The sequence below is a fragment of the Sporothrix brasiliensis genome (genome assembly GCF_000820605.1).
Source record: "Sporothrix brasiliensis 5110 chromosome Unknown Cont22, whole genome shotgun sequence".
Classification (NCBI taxonomy): Eukaryota; Fungi; Ascomycota; class Sordariomycetes; order Ophiostomatales; family Ophiostomataceae; genus Sporothrix; species Sporothrix brasiliensis.
In genome coordinates, this window is record NW_024467141.1 from 248,061 (window position 1) to 273,242 (window position 25,182).

The 25,182-nt window shown below is 53.2% G+C and overlaps 4 protein-coding genes across 4 annotated transcripts; 2 read left to right on the forward strand and 2 right to left on the reverse strand.

Moving 5' to 3' along the window:
- Positions 1–9,196: 9,196 nt before the first annotated feature.
- Positions 9,197–9,885, forward strand: SPBR_08682 (uncharacterized protein; the record flags this gene model as incomplete). Its single annotated transcript, XM_040766920.1, has 2 exons — positions 9,197–9,338; positions 9,461–9,885. 2 exons carry the CDS (start codon positions 9,197–9,199, stop codon positions 9,883–9,885), a joined length of 567 nt encoding a protein of 188 aa, XP_040614354.1.
- Positions 9,886–15,805: 5,920 nt separating this feature from the next.
- On the forward strand, positions 15,806–18,574 carry SPBR_08141 (uncharacterized protein; the record flags this gene model as incomplete). The annotated part of the gene is made up of 3 exons (XM_040766379.1): positions 15,806–15,951; positions 16,277–16,964; positions 17,033–18,574. The coding sequence occupies 3 exons, from the start codon at positions 15,806–15,808 to the stop codon at positions 18,572–18,574; spliced, it is 2,376 nt and encodes a 791-aa protein (XP_040614355.1).
- A 1,423-nt stretch (positions 18,575–19,997) lies between these two features.
- On the reverse strand, positions 19,998–21,611 carry SPBR_08379 (flavin-containing monooxygenase; the record flags this gene model as incomplete). Its single annotated transcript, XM_040766617.1, has 2 exons — positions 19,998–20,373; positions 20,437–21,611. The coding sequence occupies 2 exons, from the start codon at positions 21,609–21,611 to the stop codon at positions 19,998–20,000; spliced, it is 1,551 nt and encodes a 516-aa protein (XP_040614356.1).
- Positions 21,612–22,375: 764 nt separating this feature from the next.
- SPBR_08185 (px domain containing protein) lies at positions 22,376–24,823 on the reverse strand (the record flags this gene model as incomplete). Its single annotated transcript, XM_040766423.1, has 1 exon — positions 22,376–24,823. The coding sequence occupies one exon, from the start codon at positions 24,821–24,823 to the stop codon at positions 22,376–22,378; it is 2,448 nt and encodes an 815-aa protein (XP_040614357.1).
- Positions 24,824–25,182: the final 359 nt, after the last annotated feature.

The window sequence follows — 25,182 nt, forward strand, 5'->3', positions numbered from 1 at the left end:
GACCTTCACTCCGCTTTGGCAGCAAACGGCCATTGACCGTAAACAATTATACATGCATATCCGTACTTTGCAAGTTCTCGTTTGATACAATACGTCTTCTTCCTTTGGAAAACACGAGCTTTCATCGCGGAGCCATCGTACTCTGTACGGAAAGATAGAAACATATCCGAGAAAACGAGCGCGTTTTTCGTTTTATGATTTCCAATCGACCTGGTCCTTGTCGTGAATCATAAAATAAAAATGCATCCTACGCCCTGCCTGCGAGATTTGTTTTATGTTCTCACTGTCCCTTTGTAGTCACTCCGTATCCCGTATCCTGGCCTACAAATTCTTCTATACAGTAAACTCCCTGCTGGCGGACATGAAGCCCAGTGCGGGCTCCAATCGGAATGTTTACATGCCCTTGTTTCCGTGTTGTCCATTGTGACCACAAGTGGTGGGGAAGGGGGCCGTCTGACCTGCTCCAGGAGAAGAAATCTTGTCGGCACTCAGCCCGAGGAGATGCGGAACGGCGGCTACGACTGTGATGTGAAAAGCCATGCCTTCTAGATGCCACAGAGCTCGATTGCATTTACTTTCTCTTCGTGGGGGTCAAACATGTCGTAGCTACACGTAGAGATGAGGATAAACCGTCGAAAGAGAGAAACCTTCTGAGGACGACATGGTGACCCCGGACTCCCAGCTATGAAGAGAGAAGCAAAGCATATTGCACTGTACCCCTATTTGTAGCGGCTTTCCAACGGATGTCGATGGGAGATGCTCCGTTTTACCGTTGTTTTCGTTGTTTCGACACTATGGTTCCAAATTCTTTCCTTGACCAACCCTTAACATAAAATAGGGTGAACGCAGTGCCCAAGTACACATACACATAAGCATCACAACGCCAACGTGTGAAACACGTCGTAATCACAACGCAAAAAGTTTGGTACACAATGGGGCCACTGGTCAGCGAGCCGCTCACCGAAATTTACGTCCCAAAACGAATAGCGCCTCAGCTGCTGACCACCAAAACATGACTGACGTTTTCGTGCTTTCGCTTTCGCTTTCGTTCTCGTTTTTTTTTTCTTTTTTTTTTTCTTTTTTTCTTTTTTTTTCTTTTTTCCTTTCTTTTTCTTTTCTATTCCCGCACTTGGACTGCTCGTCATATTCCTCACCTCACTTGCCAGAGCCGCTATCACAATTACAACTGTTTACAGCGCTTCCACTATGTCGTACGAAAAGGACGGGCAAATGGATTTAAAGGCCTGAGCCGTCTGGGGCATTGACATTCATGTGCAGCGTGCAGAGGTTACCTACAAGGATCTGTGGAATCAGTCTCAAGGTTTTGGGTGATACGCCGCCTTCTCTGTGCTCCGTACGAATACATTTAGAGGGCACCATGCTCCAAAGTTTGGTACGCGCAAGTTGGTGGTGACTGTGGTGACAAACGAATGCGACACAAAGCGCGAACCCCCACAGGCCAAAGCACTGGCATCACCGTTACCATTGCCGGTGTCCCAGTCTGACAAACATACAACATGATGAAAGCACTTGTGGTCCTACGGAGTACAGGAGTACAGGAATCTCACAACGCTCACGGAACCTGGCAACTGTCGAAACTGGGGTGGCAATTATGGGAGCCCTCAATACTGGCTTTGCCATATTACTCCTACGTTGTCATTTCTCCGTAAGTCGTACTTCCACGACAGATGACCGCTCCATGTAAGATACATAGCCCCCACAGATGGTTCCAGATCTCTTGTTAAATAAGACGACATCTGGCAGGCAACACAAATTGGTGACGCCCTGCAGCGACATGACTGTAACTGGACAATGCTCCTGAAGTCAAAATGCATGCAGCCACAATGTCCACGCTCCCCTTTTGTGTTTAATATACATCATGACCACGATATGTGGGGGTGGATCGGCAGCACTCGCCAATCTGCTTGCTGTGAGATGAAGATACGTCGTGCTTCGTAGTCCAGCAAGAAACAATGCTATTGTTTCTGGCGGTCAAGGAGACGACCAAGGAGGTCGAGAAAGGGAGACGTCAATGGATCAGCACTGCGTTGGATTGATTTTCTTGTCAGCTGGCATACCGTCTATGACCACTTTCCCGTTTGCCCTCTGCCATATTCATTCCCCTTCTCATTACGTCCGGGCATGGTTCGCCTCATCTTTTGCCGGCCTTTCCCGTCGGACACTGTCCGTGATCAACAATCTCTCGCGCCAATTTGTATAGCTAGAGCAGTGCACGTTCTCCCGTATGCACAGCTGCACGTTTACAGCGTGCAAACATGAGGACGTGACTTTTGTCGTACTTTTTTGCCGTGTGTTGAAATGAGTTCAAAAAGGCACCAAAAGGGCAATGCGCGCGGCCCCCTTCCCCCCCTTTCTTCTCTTCCTTCTTTGCGGTGGCCTGACCCCCACGCCGACGAGGAGCATGTGGTCCACGCAGGGATTCGCTGTCTTGACGGAGTCTTCTGTGTTGTTTTTGTTTTTGACTCTTGTTCGGTACCAAAGGACGGAATTGGGGGGGCTATCTTTTGCAGACCGAAGCGACATGTACGGAGCATTAACGACGACAATGAATTCTCCGAGGAGCATGTGCAGGCTGTACGTCGTATGTCGTATGTTGTACGCCACGGGACGTTGTACGCAGAGGCTGATCTCGATTAACGGCCAAAATTACCATACTAAGTCGTGCTCTGTCTTGATTATTGCGACGTCGTGTCCGTTAAAACCGTTCGAGAAGAAGGAGAAAGCCAACAAGAAACCCCACGGAAGCGGGCAGCTTGCCAGGCAAATTACCCTTTGCCTGCCGCAAAGTCCCAAACCCGGAAATCTTATAATGCCAACGAAATACAACACCGCCCCTCGTGTCGCAAATTCCAATTCAGGTAATACTTGCGTCGTCAAAGTCTCCGTGTGTACATGTTACTTCCCGTCGCCTCTTTGTAAGCGTTGTATGCTGTACAACATACATTGAATTTCACTGTAGGATCCACGTTCTTACTTTGTGGCGAAGATCAGAGCTCAGAAACGAAGCAAAGTCAGCAACTGACCGAATGGTCTTGCAGGGTAGTCGGGCACAGAGAACCATGTCCAGGGCCACGTCCAAGGCCATTTCCAGGGCCACGAGAAGACAGCCGCAGAGCTTGTTAGGAAGAATCAAACAAAGAAACAAAAAAGTTGACAGGCACTTGGTCAGTCTGCGCCTGGCGGGGGCGAGAATGAAGGGAACAGAATACTGTCGGATGCGGCGTGGAGAAGGGAGGGGGAAACGTGAAGTGTGAGCGGGCCTAAACGTTGCAGCTGGGACCGTGATGGTTGGCTGGAGCAGGGGTTGAATGTTCCTCGAACCTGGACACTGGAAACGGAAGGAAGGCTGAACACGAAGGAAGAGAACAAAGAAGTGACAGAACAGAAAACAAGGACGGGGGAAAAATAAGAAGAAAAGTGACAGGTCATCTTACGCACTGCTGGGTCCGTTTGGTTCTGTTTTTTGGCCCGTTTTCTGGACACAGGATGGGAGTTGTGAGCGACTGATGCGGTGGAGGAAGGTCTTCAACGAAACACTGGCAGTTGGAACGGCATGTAGCCGTTGCGTCAACGACTGAATGGTCCGCTCAGGGCGTCGAACGGACTCGTGCTGACACGAAATCAAATATAAAAGTGCCGTGAAAACGAGAAACGACTAACAATGCCCCTATTGTCTTGAGCGGAATTACACCGAAAATACAATTTAGATACTCCTTAAAATCAAAAGCGTCGGCCGGCCATGAGACGGTAGAGTCCAGTATCAAAGAGGAAACAAAAGTGAGGCGCGAGGGCTGGTTGGACAAGATGGGGACGATCACAGGTGCGTGCGTACTGAAGACAGAGAGAGGCAGAAGGAACGATCGTCGCGGAAGAAGACAGCCTAGACTTGAAAAGACGAGCCGTTGCCAAACTGCGGCGCGGCGCGCACTCAGAGCGCACCGCGCCGGCAGCGCCAGTCCATGTACGTCGTAGGGCATGGTGACGGACCCGCTGTGCTGAAATTGGAGACGGAGGATCGACGACTTGTACTGAGGCGGAGGCCGCGGAGAGAGAAGAGGAGAGAGAACAGCCCGAAGAGGAAACATTATCCGCCGGAGTCTTTTCTTTCTTTCTGTTTCTTGACACAGAACAAGAAAACCCACCGAGGAGAGTTGTTGGCTGGAAGCATCGAAAGAGGAAGAAACAGAGTTGTTAGCTTGAGTCGGTGTTTTTGGTTTCGGCGGTCAGGGGCCTTCGTTTGCCCAGCGATGGCGAAATCGGTTGCGGGATGTAACGACGTTGAGGGTCGGCGACCTGTTGCTTTCTTTAATTTTCTTCCCTCTTATTTTTGTGCTCTCTTCCGCCCGCCTTTCCGCATGCGTTTTTTCCCTCTTGTTGACGATGACGCGGAGTTCGTACGTCCTTGCTCGCCTTATTTCAGCAAGGTCTTCTTTACATTTCCTTCGTAAAGCTTCCCTGACACTCTTCTTGACTCTTCTTGGAGTACTGTGGTACCTCATTATGGGGCAACACACATTGCCGAAGTTGCCTCTTCCCCAGTCAGACTTGCCGGTTTGTTTTGCATGTGGAGGTGGGAGTGAGAGTAAGTCGTACGGGGAGTACGGAGTACGACATGTTTGGTAAACTCTTCTGCCGTGAAGACCTCTGCACCCTTCGCTCTCACCTCGCCGACTCCCCTCTCCCCGATGGACCAAAAAAGCACGAACTGTGTGAATGCTGTCACAAAATGACACAATAAACAATGCAAAAAGTGACAATGGTACGGTACGTGGTCCCAGAGACCATGGGCTTGGGTCGCCTGGCGCGCTGCGTCTACGCCATTTCGAGTAAAGCTTGTTCAGGGAAAATTGCGTTTTTGTGACCGGAAATACGGATGCATGTGAGCGAGAAACCGGGCTCCTCATATTTCGTAATAAAGCGAGGAATCGAGCAGGAAGGAAGAAAGTCAAGAAAGGTGCTCAATGTTGCAGGGAGCGATGCGACTGAAAAGGTACAAAGTACAAAACTGCGCCGCAATGATAGCAACTCTGGAAGGCAATGGTGCCCTAGTACGAATTACGACTGTGCTTTTTGTGGCAAAGAGAGGATGGTACATGCTGAGAGAACAATTACAAAACAGCCAGCGTTGCATTCACTCCAAGTACGATAAGGTACAACATACACCGAGCGTGAGATAACGGTGTGCGTCGGAGACGGCCGCCACAAGAATTGAAGGAATCGAAGGAACCAAATGAAGTGAATAAACCAGCTGATAAGAGAGAGGGGTGAAGAATGTCAGCGGTATCAGGCTCGACTGAATAGCTGTCTACCGGGGATACGTTGGCGGTGATGATTGACGCATTATATTTCGACAGGGTAGAAAAAAGAAAATAGAAAAGAAAAGAAAATCAGAAATAGGAAGCTCAGCAACGGAAATGAGACAACAAAGAAAGAGGATGACACCGCGAAGGGTGGTTAGTCTACGGAGCGATGAGGGCCTTGCTCATGATAAGGAGCGGTGTCCCGTAGGCAGAAGACAATCGACCGATGAACTCCAGATGAAGGTTAAGGAAGGTGAGGGAGAGGGGGTGGCAGAGACATGACCGATGGGGTATGGCCAGAAAACCAAATATTTCAACCGACAAACGAAACGATTCAGCACCAAATGAAACCGGCACGCCGGAGCCCTCTCTGTCTTTCATTTGTAGAGGAGGAAAGGACGCTTTCAGTAGGAAACGTTGCTTCACATGGAATCCCAATGCCCCATTGTAAGACTCATTTTTACTGTTCACTGACGATAGCGGCAGCGAATGACAAAACACGGACCCCGGACCTTGACTATGCCCCGAAAAAGCAGAGCGGCACATTATATTAGGAGAATTTTTTATAATGGATTGGACGAGGATCTCTTGGACTTTAGGAAAAGTTTCGTGCTACGACGAGTGAGGTAATAAGGCCCGAAAAGAAGAGGAAAAGGGGAGATGGAAGATATTCCCGTACAAACAACGGACCAGCCGAAAAGACGGCGCCTTTTACAGCCCTGTTTGAGTGTGTCCACTCGTCTCCAGTGTGCCCCATAATGGCTGTCCCGTTTGCCTGGCTCTTGGGACGCAGGTGCATGTTATTTGCCAGATACCCACATTCCTTTCCAGGTATGGGCTGGGTCATCACCCAATGAATGTCCATTGTTCTGTCATGTACCGTCGTCCTTCCACACCATTTATTGCACTCCATACTGGTTGAAATGGGAAGAATTCAAGAAGCCATCAAAGGTAGAAGAGGTAGCGGCAGCGAGAAACAAAAACAATACCCCCCTCCCCAAAAGAAAGAAAGAAAGAGACAAACAGACAAACAAAAGGAATGGGGCATAATGGAAGCGTGGACTGGCCAGACGGCCGGGACCTTCAAGTGGACGACAATGGACGAATGTTTCAGTGAGGCCTTGTTTTGAGGGCCGCTTTCTAGCGTATCCTTCTCTCACCAGGGTCCGTCCATTAGGGTCTGACGTGCGCCGTTTCTTACTTGCTCGGGCCATCGACGGATTTTCTTGACCCCGTGAATAAATGTACTTTGTGGAGATGGTTCCAGGATTTCGGCCATTCTCGCCTGCCAGCCGAGGACGTTTCTCGCTGTTGAACTTGTTTCGCACCTTTTGGGATGCAGCATGTCGATTTTGACACGCTTTCCACCCACGGCCCGAGCTCACATATCTTTCGAGAGGTCAGGCTTCGACGGCCGAGAAAATGTTCGGGATGCGCCGTTGCGTTTTGGTGTGTGTGGGACGTCGTCCAAATGCGTGCAGCTCTCAGAGTTGGGCCGCCATGCAAGAACCAAGAAAGAAAGGAAAACAGAGTGCTAAAAGAGGGGGAGAATGTCGTGCTATGGCATGCCTAGTCTACGTCGTATATCCGTTTTATCCTACAGAGCTTGCGACGAAGGATTTGCTGGCCATTATGCTGTGCTACACCGCCTGAGATTGTCAAGTGTGGACGGACACGAATGAAAGAAAGAAAGAAAAAAAGAAAAATAAAGAAACAGCAAATGTCCCCGAGAGAGAACGGGCCGCTATGGGAGGACAAAAACCACGCAGGACTTGTGAACTTGTGAACTTGTGGACATGGCTTCTCGACTCGTTAAATGCCGTTGGAGGAAGGAACGGACGGTAAACGGTAGGGCCCGAAAGACACGGGCCGCTATCTCTCTTTGTTCTCTCCCTCACTCACATTTTCTCACATTCTCTCACCGTTTGTTGCTAGTGCCTGGTGCCCGTGACGAACTATCATTTAGTCATTTAGTTAGCCTCGTCTCCTCCTTCTTAGCGTCCCTCTTCCACACACCTCTCGTGCGCTTGTTCCCTTCCTTTCCCGCATTCCAGCACGTGGGCAGCGATAGAACGGTACAGTAGCCACAATGAGGTGGTTCGACAAGCTCTTGTCTCTCTCCGAGCCTTCCTTCTCGTCGACAACTACTGTGCCTTCACCGTTCTTTTGATTTGTTTCCTCCCGATCACAACATCCTCGCTCCTTGGCTTCTGGTTGACCCTTGTTAGTGTCTTTCTGGAAGTATCTTACTTACAATGCCAGCCGCCTTCTGCCATGTTCTTTACTTCCCACTCCCTCCCCTGTATTTCAACTTTATACCTTGTCGTCTCCAATTCATGTTTGTCCCCGTCATCGTTCATGCCACCTCTGTTGCGTTCTTGTCTGGCTTGCGTCGCTGCCTTTCATTCCCGCTCATCTCGAACATTTTCTTTCTAGTGCCCGTTTAGTCCTCCCTCACCATGCTAATGGCATGTTTTCGTCGAGGTTTACTTCAACAGTTCATCCTGTCCCCCGTTCTTTTCTTTTTCTTCTTCTTTTCTTATTTTAATTTTCTTTCAAAAGGACCTAAAACCTGTCCGTGGTGATCTCAGATTCTCGTCTTTTTCGAGTGCGTCTCGACTTCTGGCTCGGTTTCCATGCGTAGATGCGACGTAGGCGCCATTCAGTCTCCCAGAAACACAAAGGAATGCCACTACACCCCTGTCCAAGACACACCCCTCCTCCACCCGTCAATCTCTCCTTGGGTCATACACTGTGGAGCATTTGCGTCTTCCTTCTTTATCATTTTGGTCTCCAATGCTCTACTCTTTTTCTCCCTTTTCTCCGGTACCAAAGTTCCAATTCCCTTTTTCTTTCCCGTCCATTCTTTGCCGTGTGTGCCCGCCTTCTCCTCGTATGTTACTGGTCAACGCCTGTCGAAGCCAACCGAATGCCTCCGTCTCTTGTCTCCTACCCAGATACGTTCTTCGTTTGGCTAGCCCACCTTCGCCCAATGACCTCGGGCCGGCCAAGTATGCCGCAAGCGATGTTTCGTTAAATCACACGCATTTGCACAAGGTCGTAGCGAGTGCAGCCTGCAAGGAGTGTTGACGAATGGCTCGATCCGTGCGGCATTTGGCTGGATTTGAAATGGTGTAGCGTACAGAAGAACAAGGAAAACAAAAAGAATCAGTGACCTGTCAGCACACACCCCTCTTCGGGTTCCGCTCCTCCACGAGCCCGAGAAGAAAAGTACAAGGTAACTTTGTACCGATAGTGGAGGACGACGTCGACGGGAAGCAGGAGGCAGACTAGTCAACTAGCACAGTAACAAAGAGCATTCCCACCCCCCTTGTCCCTGTCGTGGGGTCAGCTTCTGGCCGTTTCTTTTGCTTCCTTTTTCGTTCCTTCTTGTTTTTATGTCCTCGCTTTATTATTTTATCGTTCTTCGCTCACGAATATCTGGATCGCTACGTTTTAAGTTCCCAATCCACCCCTGTCGCCTTCTACTGGCGTCAATCTTTACTGTTTCTATTTCTTTTTCTTCTTCCATCCCGTATCCGCCACACCTCACTCGGTATAAGAGCCCTTGCCCGCCCACGTCTCCCAACCTGCTTCCTGCATTTCGACACTTTCGTCGTCTTGCATTTCGTCAACACCCACAACGGAGATACTGCTCACGCAGCGCACAACGAAGAGAATAACGGCATAGAACAACCGTGATACCTAACCCTCATCGACACCTCGACTACACACACGTCTTCTCCCCACCACACGCCATTTCACGCTACGGGATTCATCTACCGTCCTGCCAGCAACCATCACGTCTCACTCTGTCACCGACGACGATAGTACATTTTACGCCTTACGCCGTACTCCTTCACCACCTTGTCAACATGTGTGAATTCACCCAGCGGGAGTACAGCTGCGGCCACTTCAAGTTCATCGCCGCCCGCTGGTGCAACCTCTACAAGCGCACCCACCGCCGCTGCCAGCCCGATATTGCCCATTTTGAATACAGAGCCGACGAGATTTGTGGTGAGTAACGGACTGGCTGGCTGGCACTAGCTGGCTATTTTTTTTCTTCTTTTCTTCCTTTCTTCTTGGTTTTGTTTTTCTTTTATTTTCATCTTTATGTCCTGTCTGTCCTAACAAGATAGGACAATGTCGTCCACAAGAAGTGCCGGCATGGCAGCACCTCATCCGTAGCAACGCCCCCATCAGCATCACCGGCATCACCGGCATCAACAGCCTCGACGACTGCTGCCGCGACCTGGACCTGGTGCCCTGGCTCGGCGCCGACCGCCCAGGCTCCTGCACCCGCCGGCCGCCAACCACGTGCCGGCCAGGGAGCATGACACCGCTCTCGCTCTCCTCACGCTCCGGATCCGGCATGGGCGTGCCTGTCTCGGCGTCGTCGCCGTCGCTGCCGTCGTCGTCGGCAAGTTCGTCTACCGCATCGTCTTCAAAGGCGTCGTCCAAGACAACGTCCGGCACTGCAACAACCTTTGGCTCCAATACCGTCTTATCCGGCAAAATTCGCCGGCATTCGAATCGAGCATCATCGGTGACTCTGCGGCAGTAGTTCCGCAGCGTGTGTGTGTCATTGCAACAGCGGCATTTTGTGTCTTATTTGTTTTCGGCCACTCTTTTCCGAACAAGTCTCCGGGCTTAGCAAAAGAGATAGGAAAGAAATGCGCCAGAGGAGTCGGAACGCGGCTCACAATACGACGTCGGTGGAAGACCGACGGCCAAAAACGTTGGGACACACTCTTTTGTTTACCGTCGTCCCCTTCGCCCCCGAATCTCCCCTTACACATTTCCAAGTGTGGGTACCATTGCTTCCTCACATTGGGACGGCATGCAGAAGGTAAATAAAACTCGCTCGAACATTTTACGCCAACCGAACACGCAGGCGGAGAATGGAGACGAGGCAACCTACAATTCGAGGCGGCACATGCACGCCCACATCTACGAAAAAAAAAAAAAAATAAACACACACACACACATTTCATACACTAGAACGGCACAGATCATGAGGGCCAAATTATAAGGCAATCTTCCGGTTACGTTATTTTATTTCGTTTTGTTTTGCGCTTGTCGTTTTCCTGCTCTTTTTTTAACACTCGGTCTCTAAACAACAAAAACGAGAAGCATACAAGGAGGGAACATCATATGGGACATATGGGTCTTTTGCATGCTGTCTGCTGTCTGCTGTCTGCTGTCTGCTGTCTGCTGTCCGCTGTTTCGGCGCTTTCCAGCATGCAAAGAAAGGAAAATTCAGGGAATATGGAGCTATATTTGATTATTGGGCTATTTGTTTTACCTTTGCTCTTACTTTGGGCAGGATACTGGAATTTTGGGAGGACTTATTTCTGGCCGAGTTAGCTCGGGGTTTATCGTTTTGTTTGGATTTTGTTATTTCGTTCGCACCTACGGATATGGGTATGGGTATGATCCAATTTCGGAGGATCTGCTTTTTGCGCGATAATCGGGGCGACTGTACGTTTGTTTCTCTCGTTTTGCTTCGAGCACATCGCCTCAATATTTTCAAGGCGTTTTTCCCACGTGCATTGTCTGGGGCACAAGGCACCACTGTCATTATCGCATTACACTACACGGATATATAGGTTACTTTTCTCAGGAAATCTCGCAGGAATATCACACACAGCAGGGTTGCACATTGCTCTCTTGTCTGTTGCTCACTGCTTTCGTTCCCGCCTGTCTCTTCTGTTGTTGATCGCCATCGAAAATGCCGGGTTTCGAATGACACTTGTCTGTTGGCCTCGTTTACCTTGTCTGTGTTGATCGCTCGTCTTGTCACTTTTTTGGTGCACTTCGCGGCATGTGCTCAACGTCCCGCAGGGCCACAAATGTGACGCTGTTTGCTTTTGTTGGGCATTTTATATCATTTTTGGTTGTTGCTCCATCAGTTTTGCCTTCTTTTGCGCATCGACACGGCGTTCCTTCTTAAACCACTGATTTGCTTGTGCCTGCCATTCAGGCAAACGGAACAGGAATAGGGGCAAGGCCATCGTACGCGGCAGCGGCGAGCAACAAACCACAACATCTAATGAGCGGCAAGGGTAGTCATTCGAAACATATTGGCATCATTCCGTGGTTGCCCCCGAAGCGGACTTCGATCCGCGGTGGCTCCTTCCAAACTGCGGTAATTTCTCCTCCTCTGATCTTATCTCGCGTGAATCTGTTGAATCTATTGAATCTATTGAGTCTGTTGAACCTGTTGGAACCACATCCAACACAGTATCCTCCTTTCACGTATTTTTGACCCCCTCCACACGCTTACAAACATCGCCAGTTCCGCGTAAGCTCCCTGACCTACCTGCCCCTCCTCTCACAAACGAGGAGAAGGAACAGAGTAGACAAGAGATGGGGCATCGCCAAGACTTCTTCCTGGCCAACGATTCCATATCCCACTACATGTCAAGTCCCCCGTTTGGCGTCGTTCCTTTGCACTTTGTCCCCCCACATCTGTTTCTTCGATGGCCCATGCCTGACCCCCATTTAGTTGGTTGCGCACTTTGCATGCTGTGGCCATTACACAACTCGCCATCCCCCACGGTCACAAGAACGGCCACGGGGATGATGGCGTTTATGTCTCACACTTGGCCAAAGTACAGGACAAACACAGCAAACACAGCAAACACAGCACACGGAGCACCTTGAGGCAGCAGGGCACACGTTGTATTCGCTCGCAGTACGACATGCTATGTACATTTGACTTCTCGTTGTCCGTTTTTTGCGCCGACTCCCCTGCCAGGCACTCTCAGACGTCGAGAAGCACAATCTCAACCAAACAAAACATGCAGATCGGAGAGAGTGGGGTGAAAGAGCATGGCGAAAGTGGAAAAACTCTTCCGCAAGATGGGGGACTGCAGGAGGCCAAGAAAAACAAAGCAGGCAGACGATGAGAGCGCACGTTGGTGACGCGGGTTCAATCAACCCCGGTCTTCTTTCCAGGTCGTTGTCTCCATGTCCACATGAGGAACCTCGCGGCTGCAGTGACTCTCCGACCTCCGACCTCCGGCCACCGTCCACCGTCCCCCCACGCCCACGCCGGCGCGTGTGTGGGCAGTTTGCATTTGGACGGAAAACTCAAGCACTCATAAACGGCTTAGGTTAGTATTCTCGCTTTCCACATTCTCCTGGCGAAGCCAGTGCAACAAACGACGACGCCGACGCCAACAACAACCAACAGACTAACAAGAAACGTGCAGTGAGATGTTCAGGGGCCCATGGCACATTGCACATCGCGCAAGAAACAGGCTCAACAGTCCTCGTATTTACTCCGTATACACGGCAAATGTGGCATCAACCTGCATGAAAATACGCGCCCGACGGTACCGTCGCTCGGCAGATGAGTGACGCTTTCTGCACTTCTCCACAAAACAGCATCCACAGGCTCTGCATTTGTGCTTTTTCAGATACGAAAAGAATGGCACTCGCTTAGAGTCACTGGCTCAGAGTACGCAGCATCTTCGTGAGAGATTGCCATTGCAGGGACAAGGCGCCCAGTCAGGACTTGCAGAGCATGATCAAAACATTGTGCATTATCCGTCAGGGGCCATTGGACCACTTGGCCACCCTGGCTTGAATCAGAGCGTTCGCTGTGATCTCGGTGAGCCCTAGGCCCACGTCGTCCGCGTGTATTGTTTTTCTGTCACAGCCAACAGCCCGCAGGTGGACCTTCGTCAGGTGATCGAACGCTCCTGTGCTTGAGCTGCAAAAGGTCCCTTACCGGGAGCCTGACCGTACCAGGTGACGTGCGGGTTGAGGGAAATCAAGCAAGAGGGAGTCAAAATGACAGAAGAGCAACAGGTCAGTACACCCCCAGACCCACACACCAGACCGGAAGTGAAAACAAAGTGGGAGGCCAACGCATTGCAACCCTGGCAGGGGAGGCCAGGCCCCCGCTGAGACCCGCCGTCCTTGCCTCAAAGTAATCCGGGCGAGTCTTTTCCTGCTTTTTATTTTGTCGGCTGCGTGAGTGACAGTTCCATGCGAGCCTGGCCTGGCCTGGCCTGATTCAAGTTTGAAATAGATGCCAAAATAGCTTCGGTGAGCAGGCGGCCGATATCCGATTGCTGATGGTTTCTCTCATGCGCTACCAGCAAAACTTGCAGTAAAAGCACGGCGAGAAAGAACTCAATGAAAGAAAAAGATCGACTTTGAAAAGCACTGGATACCATACCGGGACACATGCGACGCGTTCTGTCCGTGGTTCAGGTCATCTCAACAAGGCAGCATCACCATTGCTCCAGGCAGACTCCATTTCGCGCCGCAAAAGCATCACCGGATATCGTCATCCGAATCAAGTGCCGTTCTGCACAGGAAGAAAAGGAATCGATTTCCACTGTCACCAACCGTCCTCACAGGACAAGCTGCAACATATTGGCTGGCTGGCTGGCTGGGTACCCTGTAGGTTCCATCCGTACCGGGGAATCACGCAATCACGTAACGGTTCTCCCGACAAGTTTTGTTTTATTTTCGTCTTTTTATTTTCGAGGTAACGAAACGGTAGGTCCATTAATCTTTTGCCGCAATTTACTTCACCGAACGTAGGACCCTTTTCTGGTGATATCAACGGCTGCAAGAGAGTGGGTGCTCTTCACTGCCCTTTCTACTCTATTAGCCAAAGCATGTAAGAAAAAGAAGAAAAAAGTCCCAGAAAGGATAGCTCCGAAGTAGCTCTCAACGGTTTTTTTTTGGGCGAGGGGGGGGGGGGGGACCGACTAATGCATGTTGACCAACGAGGTATGGTCGGCAAGATATGGAGCATAAGCAGAGAAGGACGGAGGAAGGTTCCAATGCGAATGGAGCAACAAGAAATGGGGCCGTTTTCGCCACAGAGAGGGTCAAAACGTTTTGCGTTCGCTTCGTATTACGCCGTATCTGTCGCATTTACATTGTAGTGACGAGAAATATGGAGAGTCACGGTGAGAAGTTGATGATGATGATGATGATGATGATGACGATGATGCAGCGCCATGGCTCGAGCAAACCGATGAGCAGACCTGCAAACAGACGTGCAAACTACAACAGCCCGTGCATATGGGACTGACTTGGACGATCTACATTGCCAAATCCAGGGAGCAGTTCATCGAGCTGAAACGAGGCCAATCATCTGGAAGGACAAGGAAGGCAGAACGGTTTAGCGGCATGTACAAAAAACAACACACGCGCAGCGGGACATGCGATCTTTTGTTCTGCCATTCGTCTTCTTCCAACTAGAAGCAGATATGGTGCACCGGTTCGCTTTGATGCGACCCCTTCTCACCCCATTGCATCAAGGCGAGAAAGCCTAGGATGGCGCATGGCGCATGGTGAGCATCAGTGCCCAGTCCGCGCGAACATGCAAGTGGCTCGAACGGGAAAAGAGGATGATACAATTGTGGAGGGGGGGCGTCCACCAATTTTGACATGCATCGTCTGTTGAGCGCGACTGGCTCGCCAGGTCGAAACAGAAAGAGGACACAGACACGCTACGACGCATGGAGTATGCCTCCGTACACTAGCAGCAAAAAAAGAGGCAACCAGTTGACCAGGTGCACAAGGAGAGGGTGACAGAGCACAGGCAATATTGACCCATCGCGACTTTCTCTCCACGAAAGGATTCCTTTTCAGGGAAGCGAAGAGCGTTCTGCCCCGAGCTTGACGTCGTTGCCCCCCCCCCCCCCCCCTCGAGTCCCCGACCCCGTGCCCTCCTTCGGGATTAAATATATCACTTCTCACTTTTAGGGATCTTGTCAATTTCCCGATCCGGCTCCACTTGGCCCATCCTGTCTCGACATTGGTCGTACACTATTTTTTGCTCTTTTTCCTCATTGTCTGCTGTGAAAGTACGGCGTAGGCAAAGGGTGCACAAAAATACGCTGATCGGCCAACGTCTACCAGCTTGACTATTCTGACCTCTCATCTGTCGACGAGAACCTAACCTTAATCCCTATTCTTATGTGCTGATCAACTGGGTAGTGTAAGATGAGATTGCGTGCCCATCATTTGGTAGGACGTGAAGTGCCCAAGTTGATAGCCGATATTTGCATCTGTGGGCATTTGTCGTTTCCCAGAACGGTACCGTTTTCAACAGACGACTACAGCGCGTGGCCAGGCTGGGCGTAAACAACAGCGGTGATCTCGTGCTGCAATTACAGTGTGCTGCAGCGCACAAGTCGGCGTGCACACAGTAGGACGACTAGCTGAGCTGACACTCGAGTTAGACAGCCAGAAACGAAACATATGTTTCGACGGTGGATTTTCAAGGTGATGGTTATGTTTAGAGCAAATAGAAACGATGCAAAACAAGAAATATCATGTAAAGCGGTCTCTATATTTATGTGAATCCGACAAGTACACCTTGATGCCGTTTTTTAACTACTTTGTTTACCAAAAAAAAGGGGGGGATGGCAATTATGTCGTGCTATATACGTCACAATGAAGTTCAAGGCACAACAGTGTACACAGAAAAGATTTTCACACACCAGTCTATGCTTCGCAATATCCATTTAACATTGAACATTGGACTACTACCACGGCTCTTCTTCAAGAAGCCACGCTGGTCACGGATTGAACGGCCGCTGGAACGGCTGTGGCGACCGCGTGTGGCCAAGGCCGATGGCCGCCAGGCCCAAAAGTGCGCAGCGACATCATCACGGCCATGCCCGAAGACCCGGGGCATCATTTGACGATCTGACGTGCTGTGGCATGGTTTTCGTCTTGAACCGTCTATCTTTATCCACCTGCGTTTGCTCTCTTTGTTGACAGCGCGGCGTTTGACTGTTTTACGCGTTCGTTGTCTGTTTGATACAGTTTCTAACATCTTCCAACGTCTTCTTCCCTTTTCGTTGTGCAAACACTCGTTGTAGTTGTTCGTCTATAAATATGTGCCATGTTCTTGTCTGCCGTTCTTGTTCCTCTCGGCCTTTCATGGCTTCGTGTTTCCTGAAAGTGCGTCGCAGGACCCTGGCCGCCCACTTTCCCGCCTTTTTTCACACCAACATCCTCACCATGGCCCCCTTCAACATCCAGTCGCAAGACTACCGCGACTTGCTCGACATCATCGACAACCTGCGCTCGCAAGGCCTCGACCGCTATGTGGCCCTGCCCGAAATCATTGTCTGCGGGGACCAGTCGTCCGGCAAGAGTTCCGTGCTCGAAGCCATTTCCGGTCTGTCCTTCCCGACAAAGGACAACTTGTGCACCCGCTTTGCCACGGAGCTCATCTTGCGTCGTCATCCCGTGGCCAGCGTGGCCGTGTCCATCAAGCCGCACCACGACCGCAGCGCTGGCGAAAAAGAGCGCCTGCAAGCGTTCAGTGCCGACGTCGATCCCAACGACCCCGACGTCGGGCCTGTCATTGAAGCCGCCAAGGCGGCCATGGGACTTGTCGACGGCGGTGGTGATGGCGGCGCCAGCGGTGCAGACAACCGCAGGTTTAGCAACGACGTCCTGCGCATCGAACTCTCCGGCCCGCAGCAGCAGCATCTGACCCTCGTCGACCTGCCCGGTCTCTTCCAGGCGGGCAACGCCGAGCAGTCCGCCGACGAAGCGCCCCTGGTCCGCCGGCTCGTCTTGGACTACATGACACGGCCCCGCAGCATCATCCTGGCCGTCGTGTCGGCCGCCTACGACTTTGCCAACCAGGCCGTCACGCAGCTGGCCCGCGACGCCATGTCGATCCCCGCGGCGCCCGCACCATGGGCCTCATCACCAAGCCCGACAAGCTGGACGAGGGCTCCGACAGCGAGCGCGCGTTTGTCAAGATGGCACGCAACCGCGACGTGCACCTGCAGCTGGGCTGGCACGTCCTCCGCAACCGGGACCACACCATGCGAGCGGCGTCGAGTGCCGAGCGCGACGCCAAAGAGGCCGCGTTCTTCACGGCCCCCGGAAGCGCCTGGCGCACCGTCGAGCCCGCGCACCTGGGCATCGGCCCGCTGCGGCCCAAGCTCAGCACCGTGCTCATGGACCACATCCTGTCGCAGCTGCCGGCCATCCTGGCGGATGTCGATGCTCTCCTGGCCGAGTGCCGCCTGGGTCTGGCACGGCTGGGCTCGCCGCGGGCGACGGCAGGCGAGCAGCGCCAGTACCTGTCGCGCATCAGCAGCCAGTTTTCGACACTGGTCACGGCGGCTGTCAACGGCAGTTACACCGACGCGGCCTTTTTTGGGAACGTGGAGCCGCGCTCGGAGGAGAGGGAACACACGGCTGGCGTCGAAGAGGAGGAAGACGACGACGTCGCAGAAAATCCAAACACGCAGGACAACAAACAAGACCACACAGGCTACCGCCGCCGTCTCCGGGCCGTCGTGCAAAACCGCCTCACGCGCTTCGCCAAGGACATGCACAATCGCGGACAGACGCGCAAGATTGTTTGCGACTCTACCAGCGATGAGAGGATCGAGCACAGCAACGGCAAAAGGATCCGCCGCGACGACTACGTCGACGAGGTCAAGACGGCGATTGCCATGTCCCGCGGCCGCGAGCTGCCGGGCACGTTTAACCCGCTCGTTGTTGGCGACCTCTTCCGGGACCAGTGCAAGAACTGGGGCCGCCTGGCCGACGAGTGCACCGAGAGTGTCCTGCAGTCGTGCTTTGCCGCAGTCGCCGCCACCCTGCGCCACATCACCGTCCAAGACACGGCCGAGAAGATCCTGCAGAGCCGCATCAACCCGGCCATGACCACGCTGAAAAAGGACATGGCGGACGCGACAGACAGGCTGCTGGCGGCCAACATCACGGGCCATCCGGTGACGTACAACCACTACCTGACGGAGACCGTCCAAAAGGTGCAAAACGATCGTCTGCGGGCCTCGCTTAGCAATGTCCTCTGCAGTTACAGCCGTGACGACGGGATGACAATACCTCATTCGACCATCGAGACACTCCTGGACAAGCTGCTGCGCGCCACCGAGCCCGACATGCAGCGCGTCGCCGCCTCCAACGCCATCGACTACATGGAGGCCTACTACAAGGTCGCCCTCAAGAGCTTTATCGACAATGTCAGCGTTCTCGTCGTCGAGCAGTGTCTGCTGAGCAAGCTGCCAGGCCTCTTCCCCCCCGACACGATTTATGCCATTGCGGACGACGACATTCGCCACCTCGCCGGCGAGAACCCAGATGCCACGGCCGAGCGGGCGCGTCTCGTGGAGAAGAAGACGTGTCTCGAAGCGTGCGAGAACGAGCTGCGACGCCTGGACAAGCACCGCGTCCCGGCCGCAGACGAGGCAGAAGACGGTACGTCGACGACTGACTAGGTATGCGCTTTGTGGGATTGGGGGGTGTATGGGACTGCTTCACGAATTGCCGTGGAACTGACCGCCCATCTTTATACAGATCCAATGCCACCTTGGTTTTCCTTGCGAACCGACTTGGACCTAGACGAGGCGCCACCACGGGGCGCTGAAATCGTTGAAATCGTTGGTATGCCGGAGCCGGTGCCCGAGAGAGAACCGGAGATGCATGCCTGTGGAGAGTTTTCCCCAGCTGAGCCCTTAGCTGAGCCCTTAGCTGAGCCCTTAGCTGAGCCCTTAGCTGAGCCCCTAGCTGAGCCAGCCATCTTCGAGCCAGTTCATTCTGCAGACCGTGTCGAATTCGAGAGCTTCAGCTTTTCTAAGAGACGCCGTAAGCCGAGGCGCTAAGCCGAACGTCTTGCCAAGGTAAGCCCAGTTACCATTGCAGGGCAATGTTCCGTGTGAGATCCATCCACTGGCCGAGTAAGAATCAAGAAACATGGAACTGGGGTGCAGCGGAATAGTAAGACAATAGCAAGTGCGGTGAAGAGGTTATGCTTTCATTTCTTAGGGTACCCTTGTCGAACATGGTCGAAATACTTCGTACACTGTAGACGGTAATATTAAAAATATGACTCATAACTATCATGAATAAACTAAACATGTTGTAAACGACTGACTTGCTTCGCAGCACATCGCCAACAATGCCAACAATGCCACCTATTTTCCACCCCTGATGCAGGCGACACACTTGCCACGGATCACCATCCTGTGCGCCTTTGCAGTCGTCCTGTGGCAGAACATCGAATTGCAGTACTCTCTCTCCATGGTGTCAACATGGTAGTGGCCACAGTCGAATTTGAAAATGAGGTAGAACTGGACACACATGATGCCGTATGTGGTTTGAAAAGTCGTATGCTGTTGTTTTGTCTTTGACGTATCCCTGTTTTCCTTTTTTTTGTCCTTTGTTTTGTTTGGTACCGTTTTGAGACGTGCCTTTTTAAACTGTCGCCGTCTGACAGGATGTCAGGCGAGTGACGGGAATGTCAATAGGAGTCAATGCCTTCCAAAGCGACTTGGGTTCATTCACGGGGTCACTGTACTGTTAGAGTGAATAACCGTTCCATCTCATTATGGAATCACATCTTTGTCACGACCCTGTCAGTTACAGTTGAGATTTAGCCAAAGTGTAGAGACATTACGAATTTACGCAGTTCCAGTCACAGAACAGTGCAAAGAGGCACCATACGTAGGCACAAAAGGCTACATTTATCTGTCAGAAGCACTCCATGTTTTGTTGTCTCTTAAAATCTAACCGAATCATCGCCCCAATGCCGATTGTCCAATTGCCCAATTGCCCAATTGCCGCAGTGTCTTACAAAGATGAACCGATCTATCCAGTGTCTTTCTCTGCTCGTAATACCGAATATCCAACAACCGTTGTCCTCTAGAAGCTTATTCCCTGATCGCGTCCGGTTCCCTTTTTCTCCGTAATGCCGACCGTGTCACGAATGCCGCTCTCCATCTCGATCGTGGCCCGCGGCAGGCCGATGCCGATGCCAAAGAAGACAAAAATAGCCCACTTCCAGCGGAAAGGGTTGAAGGCGATGCAGAAGACGAACCACCAGATCAGCTCCAGATAGGTAAAGAAATCAAAGGCCTTGGTCGGCGACCACTGCTTGAGGACGCGCGTCATGTCGATCCAGCGCTCCATCCAGAACGGCGAGGGACGGGTCAGGGGGTCGACCAGGAACATGAGCAGGATCCGGGTGTAGATGCCAATGTGCCAGTTGCCGACAGTGCCGATGGCGGCGAGGTACGTGCTAGAAAAAAGGGGTGTCAGCATATGGTACCTCTTTTGGTATCCTTCAGGGCGTGGGACCTACCAGTTGATGGCCGAGATCGAGGGATGCGTCGGCGGGAACGTCTGGAGATACCAGTTTGGCGGGTCGTACGGCTCGTCGAAGCAGTCCTCTGGCAAAATGGAAAGGGACGGGCGCTTGAAGCCCGTCGCCAGCACAACAATGTCGGCGTCAATCTCCTCGCGGTGGCCGGGGCCGTTCTTGGGCACGCCCTGGCCACGGCGGTTGACCACGACGCCCGTCTCCGAAAACTTTTCAATGTCGCAGCGCACCCACTGGGCGGTGCCGGCGCGCAGGTTGTCCATGACGTCCGAGTTGACCATGGGCGTATCCATAAAGAGGCCCTTGTTCTCGGGCGGCGCAATCTTGGCCAGGTCCTTGCCGTAGAAGAAGCGGCGGAGCAGGCTCTCGGGGATCCGCGAGAACACCGTCTCCTGGCCCAGGATGTTGAACGACAGCAGCACGTCGACGACAATGTTGCGCGGGATGATCCACTTCTCGCTGCGCGCGAGCACGTACGTCTTCTCGGCCTTTGTCTTGCCGGCAAACTCGAGCGCCTCGACCGCGCTGGCGCCGCCGCCGATAATGGCAATGCGCTTGCCCTCGGCCGACTTGCCCGTCAGCTCGCTCGAGTGGTAGATGTCGCCCTTGAACGACTCCATGCCCTCAATGTGTGGCTTCTTGGGCTCGCCGCACGTGCCAATGGCGACGATGACGCCTTCAAACAGGCCGTTGTCCGGGCTGTTTATCACCCAGCGGCCGTTCTCGTCCTGGTACACCTTGTCCACCGTCACATGGTACCGCGTCTTGGACCGCAGGTTGTACCGCTCCCACAGCTTCTTCACCTGGTCCACAATCTCGGCGCGGCTGGGATACCCGCGCCGCCAGCGCACGGACGGATGGAAGCGGTACATGGCGGAGTGGATCTGGAGACCCGACGTGTCGTTGACTTGGCTCCAAATGCCGCCGAGGTGGTCGGGCCCGCCGGCCTCAAAGAGGACGACATCAAAGCCGTGCCCGACGCAGTGCGCCGCAGCCGTCACGCCGGTGATGCCGGCGCCGATGATGGCCACCTTGGGCCGGCGCAGCTTCTTGTTCGGATCCGGAGCGGCCGGGGACAGGAATCGGTCGATGGCGCCCTGCCACAGCTGGAAGCCCAGCGTGATGGGGTTGAGTGAGTAGCCTTCGTCGGATGGCATGGTTGCGGCTAATACGGACGGTGTTTTTGTTGTCGGACGTGCTGGCGTGCGTAAAGCGACGACAATGAAGCGGCAAATCGATATGTTGTTTTGATGTAAAGAGTTCCTCCCAATCGTCTTTTCAATAGAAAGGGAAAACAGCAGGAGCTTGAAAGCTTTGCGTTGCAGCTGGACCCGCTTATGTCATGACGTCACTGGCATGCACTGTTAGTGGGTACGCATGTGAAGATTACTTTGTTTGACAAGTCAGGCACAAGCACATGCCAAAACCAATGAAATTCAAGCAAACACGCACAGGGATCCGGCGATTGTGCTGCATCTCGTCCAATACCGAGGGCTCTCTTCATTCTTTCATTCAGGAGCAACTTGGAATGCTCAAGGCAGAATAACAGTGAATCCAAATCGAGCCTCCCATTATTTGGAGATAGGCATTTAGGGCACAAGATCATTTTCCATAATACAATCAATAAAGCCTCATAGAGTGACTTCAATGTGATATCAAACTCCATTTACTTATGGCCAACGGCCTCGGCGGAGAATCAACAGCGCATGATAACTGCAAGTCAAACTGGTGTAGATCACCGTATTACTCAAAAGAACACAGAAGGATGCGTAATAATTCATTCATTCATTTATTATGCCATCAATTCAAGGTATCCAAATGAAAATGCCAAACGCAATACAGGACAAAATGAAAAATACTTGTTTGCCCGCTGTGTCCAAGAGTTTTACCTAGTTGTTTCTATCCTACATGACCTTCTACTTTAATTACTGTCCTTCACCGGCTCCGTTGGCCTCGACGTCCGTTCCACCAACAACTGCCGGAATTGTGTTCCGAGAGCGTCCACTACAGGCAGTACGTTGGGCGGCCGTGGACCGACATCGATGCGGCCGGGTGTTGCGGCCGATGCTGGGATGGGCGTGGGCGTCCGCTCCGGTGACGTATTGCGGCTGCTGAGGGCACTCGAGATGCCACTTAGGAAGCCGCCGTCGAGCTTGCGAAGATTGCTCTTGGAGGACGACGCATTGCTGCCGCCACCACTGAGTCCGTTGGGGCCGCCGCTGTTGCCGGCACCAGAGGGACTTGCACCCGTCTTGCCTGGTGCCGTGATGTGGGCGACGTCCTTGCCGTGCCGCAGAGGGCCATAGGCGGTGCCGGGGCCGATGACGGTATCGTCCAGCAGCTCCTGCCAGCGGGCAATAAAGCGACCCGAGCCTGGGGCTTGTTTTGAAGAGGGGGACGACGAGGAGGTACTCTCGTCCTCCGCCGTGTTGGATGGCGCATTGATCTTGTCGAGCAGGACTTGTCGCTGCTGTGCGGCAGCCTCATCAAGTGCGCCAAGGTAGGCAACCTGTTCATCCAGCACGGAAACGACGTTGGTCTGGACATCGGCTGGCAGGGTTGCAAAGAGGGCACGCAGGTCGGGGTCCATGGCACCAGCACTGCCCTCCAGCCGTGAAGCACCCAGGTCGTTTTTCTTTTCTGTAGATGCTGTTGGCGTTCCGTCCCGGTTCCCCGACTCGGACGCGCCTGGACCCCGGAATATCTTGATGGTTTCAATGGCCCATCTGCGGAACGTTTCCCGAATGTCGGGCGTGTCGTGTGCGACGCGATGCAACCACTTGTACAGCAGATGCCGATTCCGCCGCAGCAGCTCCACGTAGTCTTTAATGGTGGGGAGGATCCGGTCCTCGTTTTTCGACGTCTTGGACGCCGGCTTGGTGCCCTTGCTGATCTCGATGAATTCGTTGATGAAGCTCTCAATGTCGCTGACGTGCTCCTTGAGGTCAATCTTGTCGTGGATGCCGCGGATGATGGGGTCGAACGCAGCCACGCCGTCGCGCACGGCCTGCGTGAACAAGTCGGGGCTTTGCCGGCAGAAGACGTTGGTGAGCTCGCGACGGTCGTGTACCGAGAGCAGCGCGGCGTAGTACTGTGCGAGTTGTGCGTACTGGGACTCTGTGAGCGAGGACGTCAGGCTGGGATCGACCGAATCGAGGATGGCGGCCACCATGGAGGCGTGGTGCCCGTCGTTGGTCGAGGAGGCCTTTGTCAGGCTCTCGTTTCGCACCGCCTCGTGGTAGGCCCGCGGCCGTGCCATGTGCTCGCGGATGGCGGCCAGCTGTGCCTTGGAAGCCGTCCTTTCCTTGTCGATCTTGTCGGCCGCCTTTTTGAAATTGGACGCGTCGTACGACAGCACAAGCGACACGATCCGCTGCAGCAGATTCATACCGTCGTCGGCCGTCGACGTCAAGCCAATCCAGTTGGTAAGGCCACCCACGCTCAGCTTGGCGAGCAGCAGCTTCATCATGCCGTTGATCATGGTCGCCGCGTTGCTCACGCGCAGCGTCTGGCGCACGAGCGAGTACGGGACCAGTAGCTGCACGCTGTCGACGAGCTTCGTGAGGTAGCGTCCGTTGGGTGACAGCACAAACACGTAGTGGAGGAACTCGGCGATGTGCACAATGATGTAGTCCGCGGCGGCGGCGACGGCCGGCGAGTGGCCCTCCATGTCTGGGTGCGTGGCAGCGTACGCAAACAGCTCGTCCACAAGGTCGTCATAGACCGCGGCGCGCAGTACGTCGTCCCACGCACGCGCAAAGTCGGCGGCGTTCGCTGTGTCGTACGTTTGTTCCGCGAGCGTCTTGTCTTGCTCAGAAGTGGGGTGTGCTGGATACCCGCCCAAGGCTCCGCGGCCCAGGGACTCGACCAGCGCCGATGCGGCCGTCGCCAGCATCTTGCGCGTGCCCATGGCGCCCTGGTCGTAGCTTTCCGACAGCTCGGCCCCGGCCAGCTGTTCCATTATGCCCTGCACGCGCACATGCCAGAAAGCAGGCGGCAGTGTCTGTGCGGGCGGCAGCGTCATGACCGTCTTGTTAAAGAGCATGTGCAGGATGGGCGAGCGGGACTGCCGCGCATAGACCACATTGGTCGGCGTGCTGCCGGTCGCATCGTTTTCATCTTTGCCCTCCTGCTGGTCCCTGTTACCGTTGCCCGTTGACGCGGGCGGTTTTCGTTCCACAAATGGTGTGCCATAGGCAGAGATCGTGTCAGGATCGCGAAAGTCTTGGACCTCATAGTATGTCTCATAGCGTGTGAGGATGTCAAAGAGCGCATGCAACTGTGGTGCGCTCAGAGTCGCTGCCGCCGTGTTCGCCGGCGGGCGTCCGGGTGGTGGGCCGGCATCTGTATCAGTTGCTTCGGTCGGCATGCTTGCTATTCATGGGACGGCGAGTAGTGTCAATGCTGTATAAGATTCAATTTGTCAAAGCGGTCAAAGTGACCGGAGAATGGCTACAGTGGATGAGAGTTGTTGTGTTATGAATTTGCCAGAGGTTGCCAGTTCTCTTGAAATGGGAGGAGCCCCGTGTCGTCCCCGCGTTTACTGAACAATAAACCAAAAATTGTGACGGCGTGTGCCTGGTTCCTTGCACCGTTTTCGGCTGGTCTCGTTGCCTACTGTGTTTGTTGTCACTCGCTCAGTGGATTTGACGTCACAGGCGATCTCGGCTCCCCGTCTTTAGCGCTTTAGTGGCCGTTGGGTACTGGAAAAAGTAGCCGCTTGCTGAA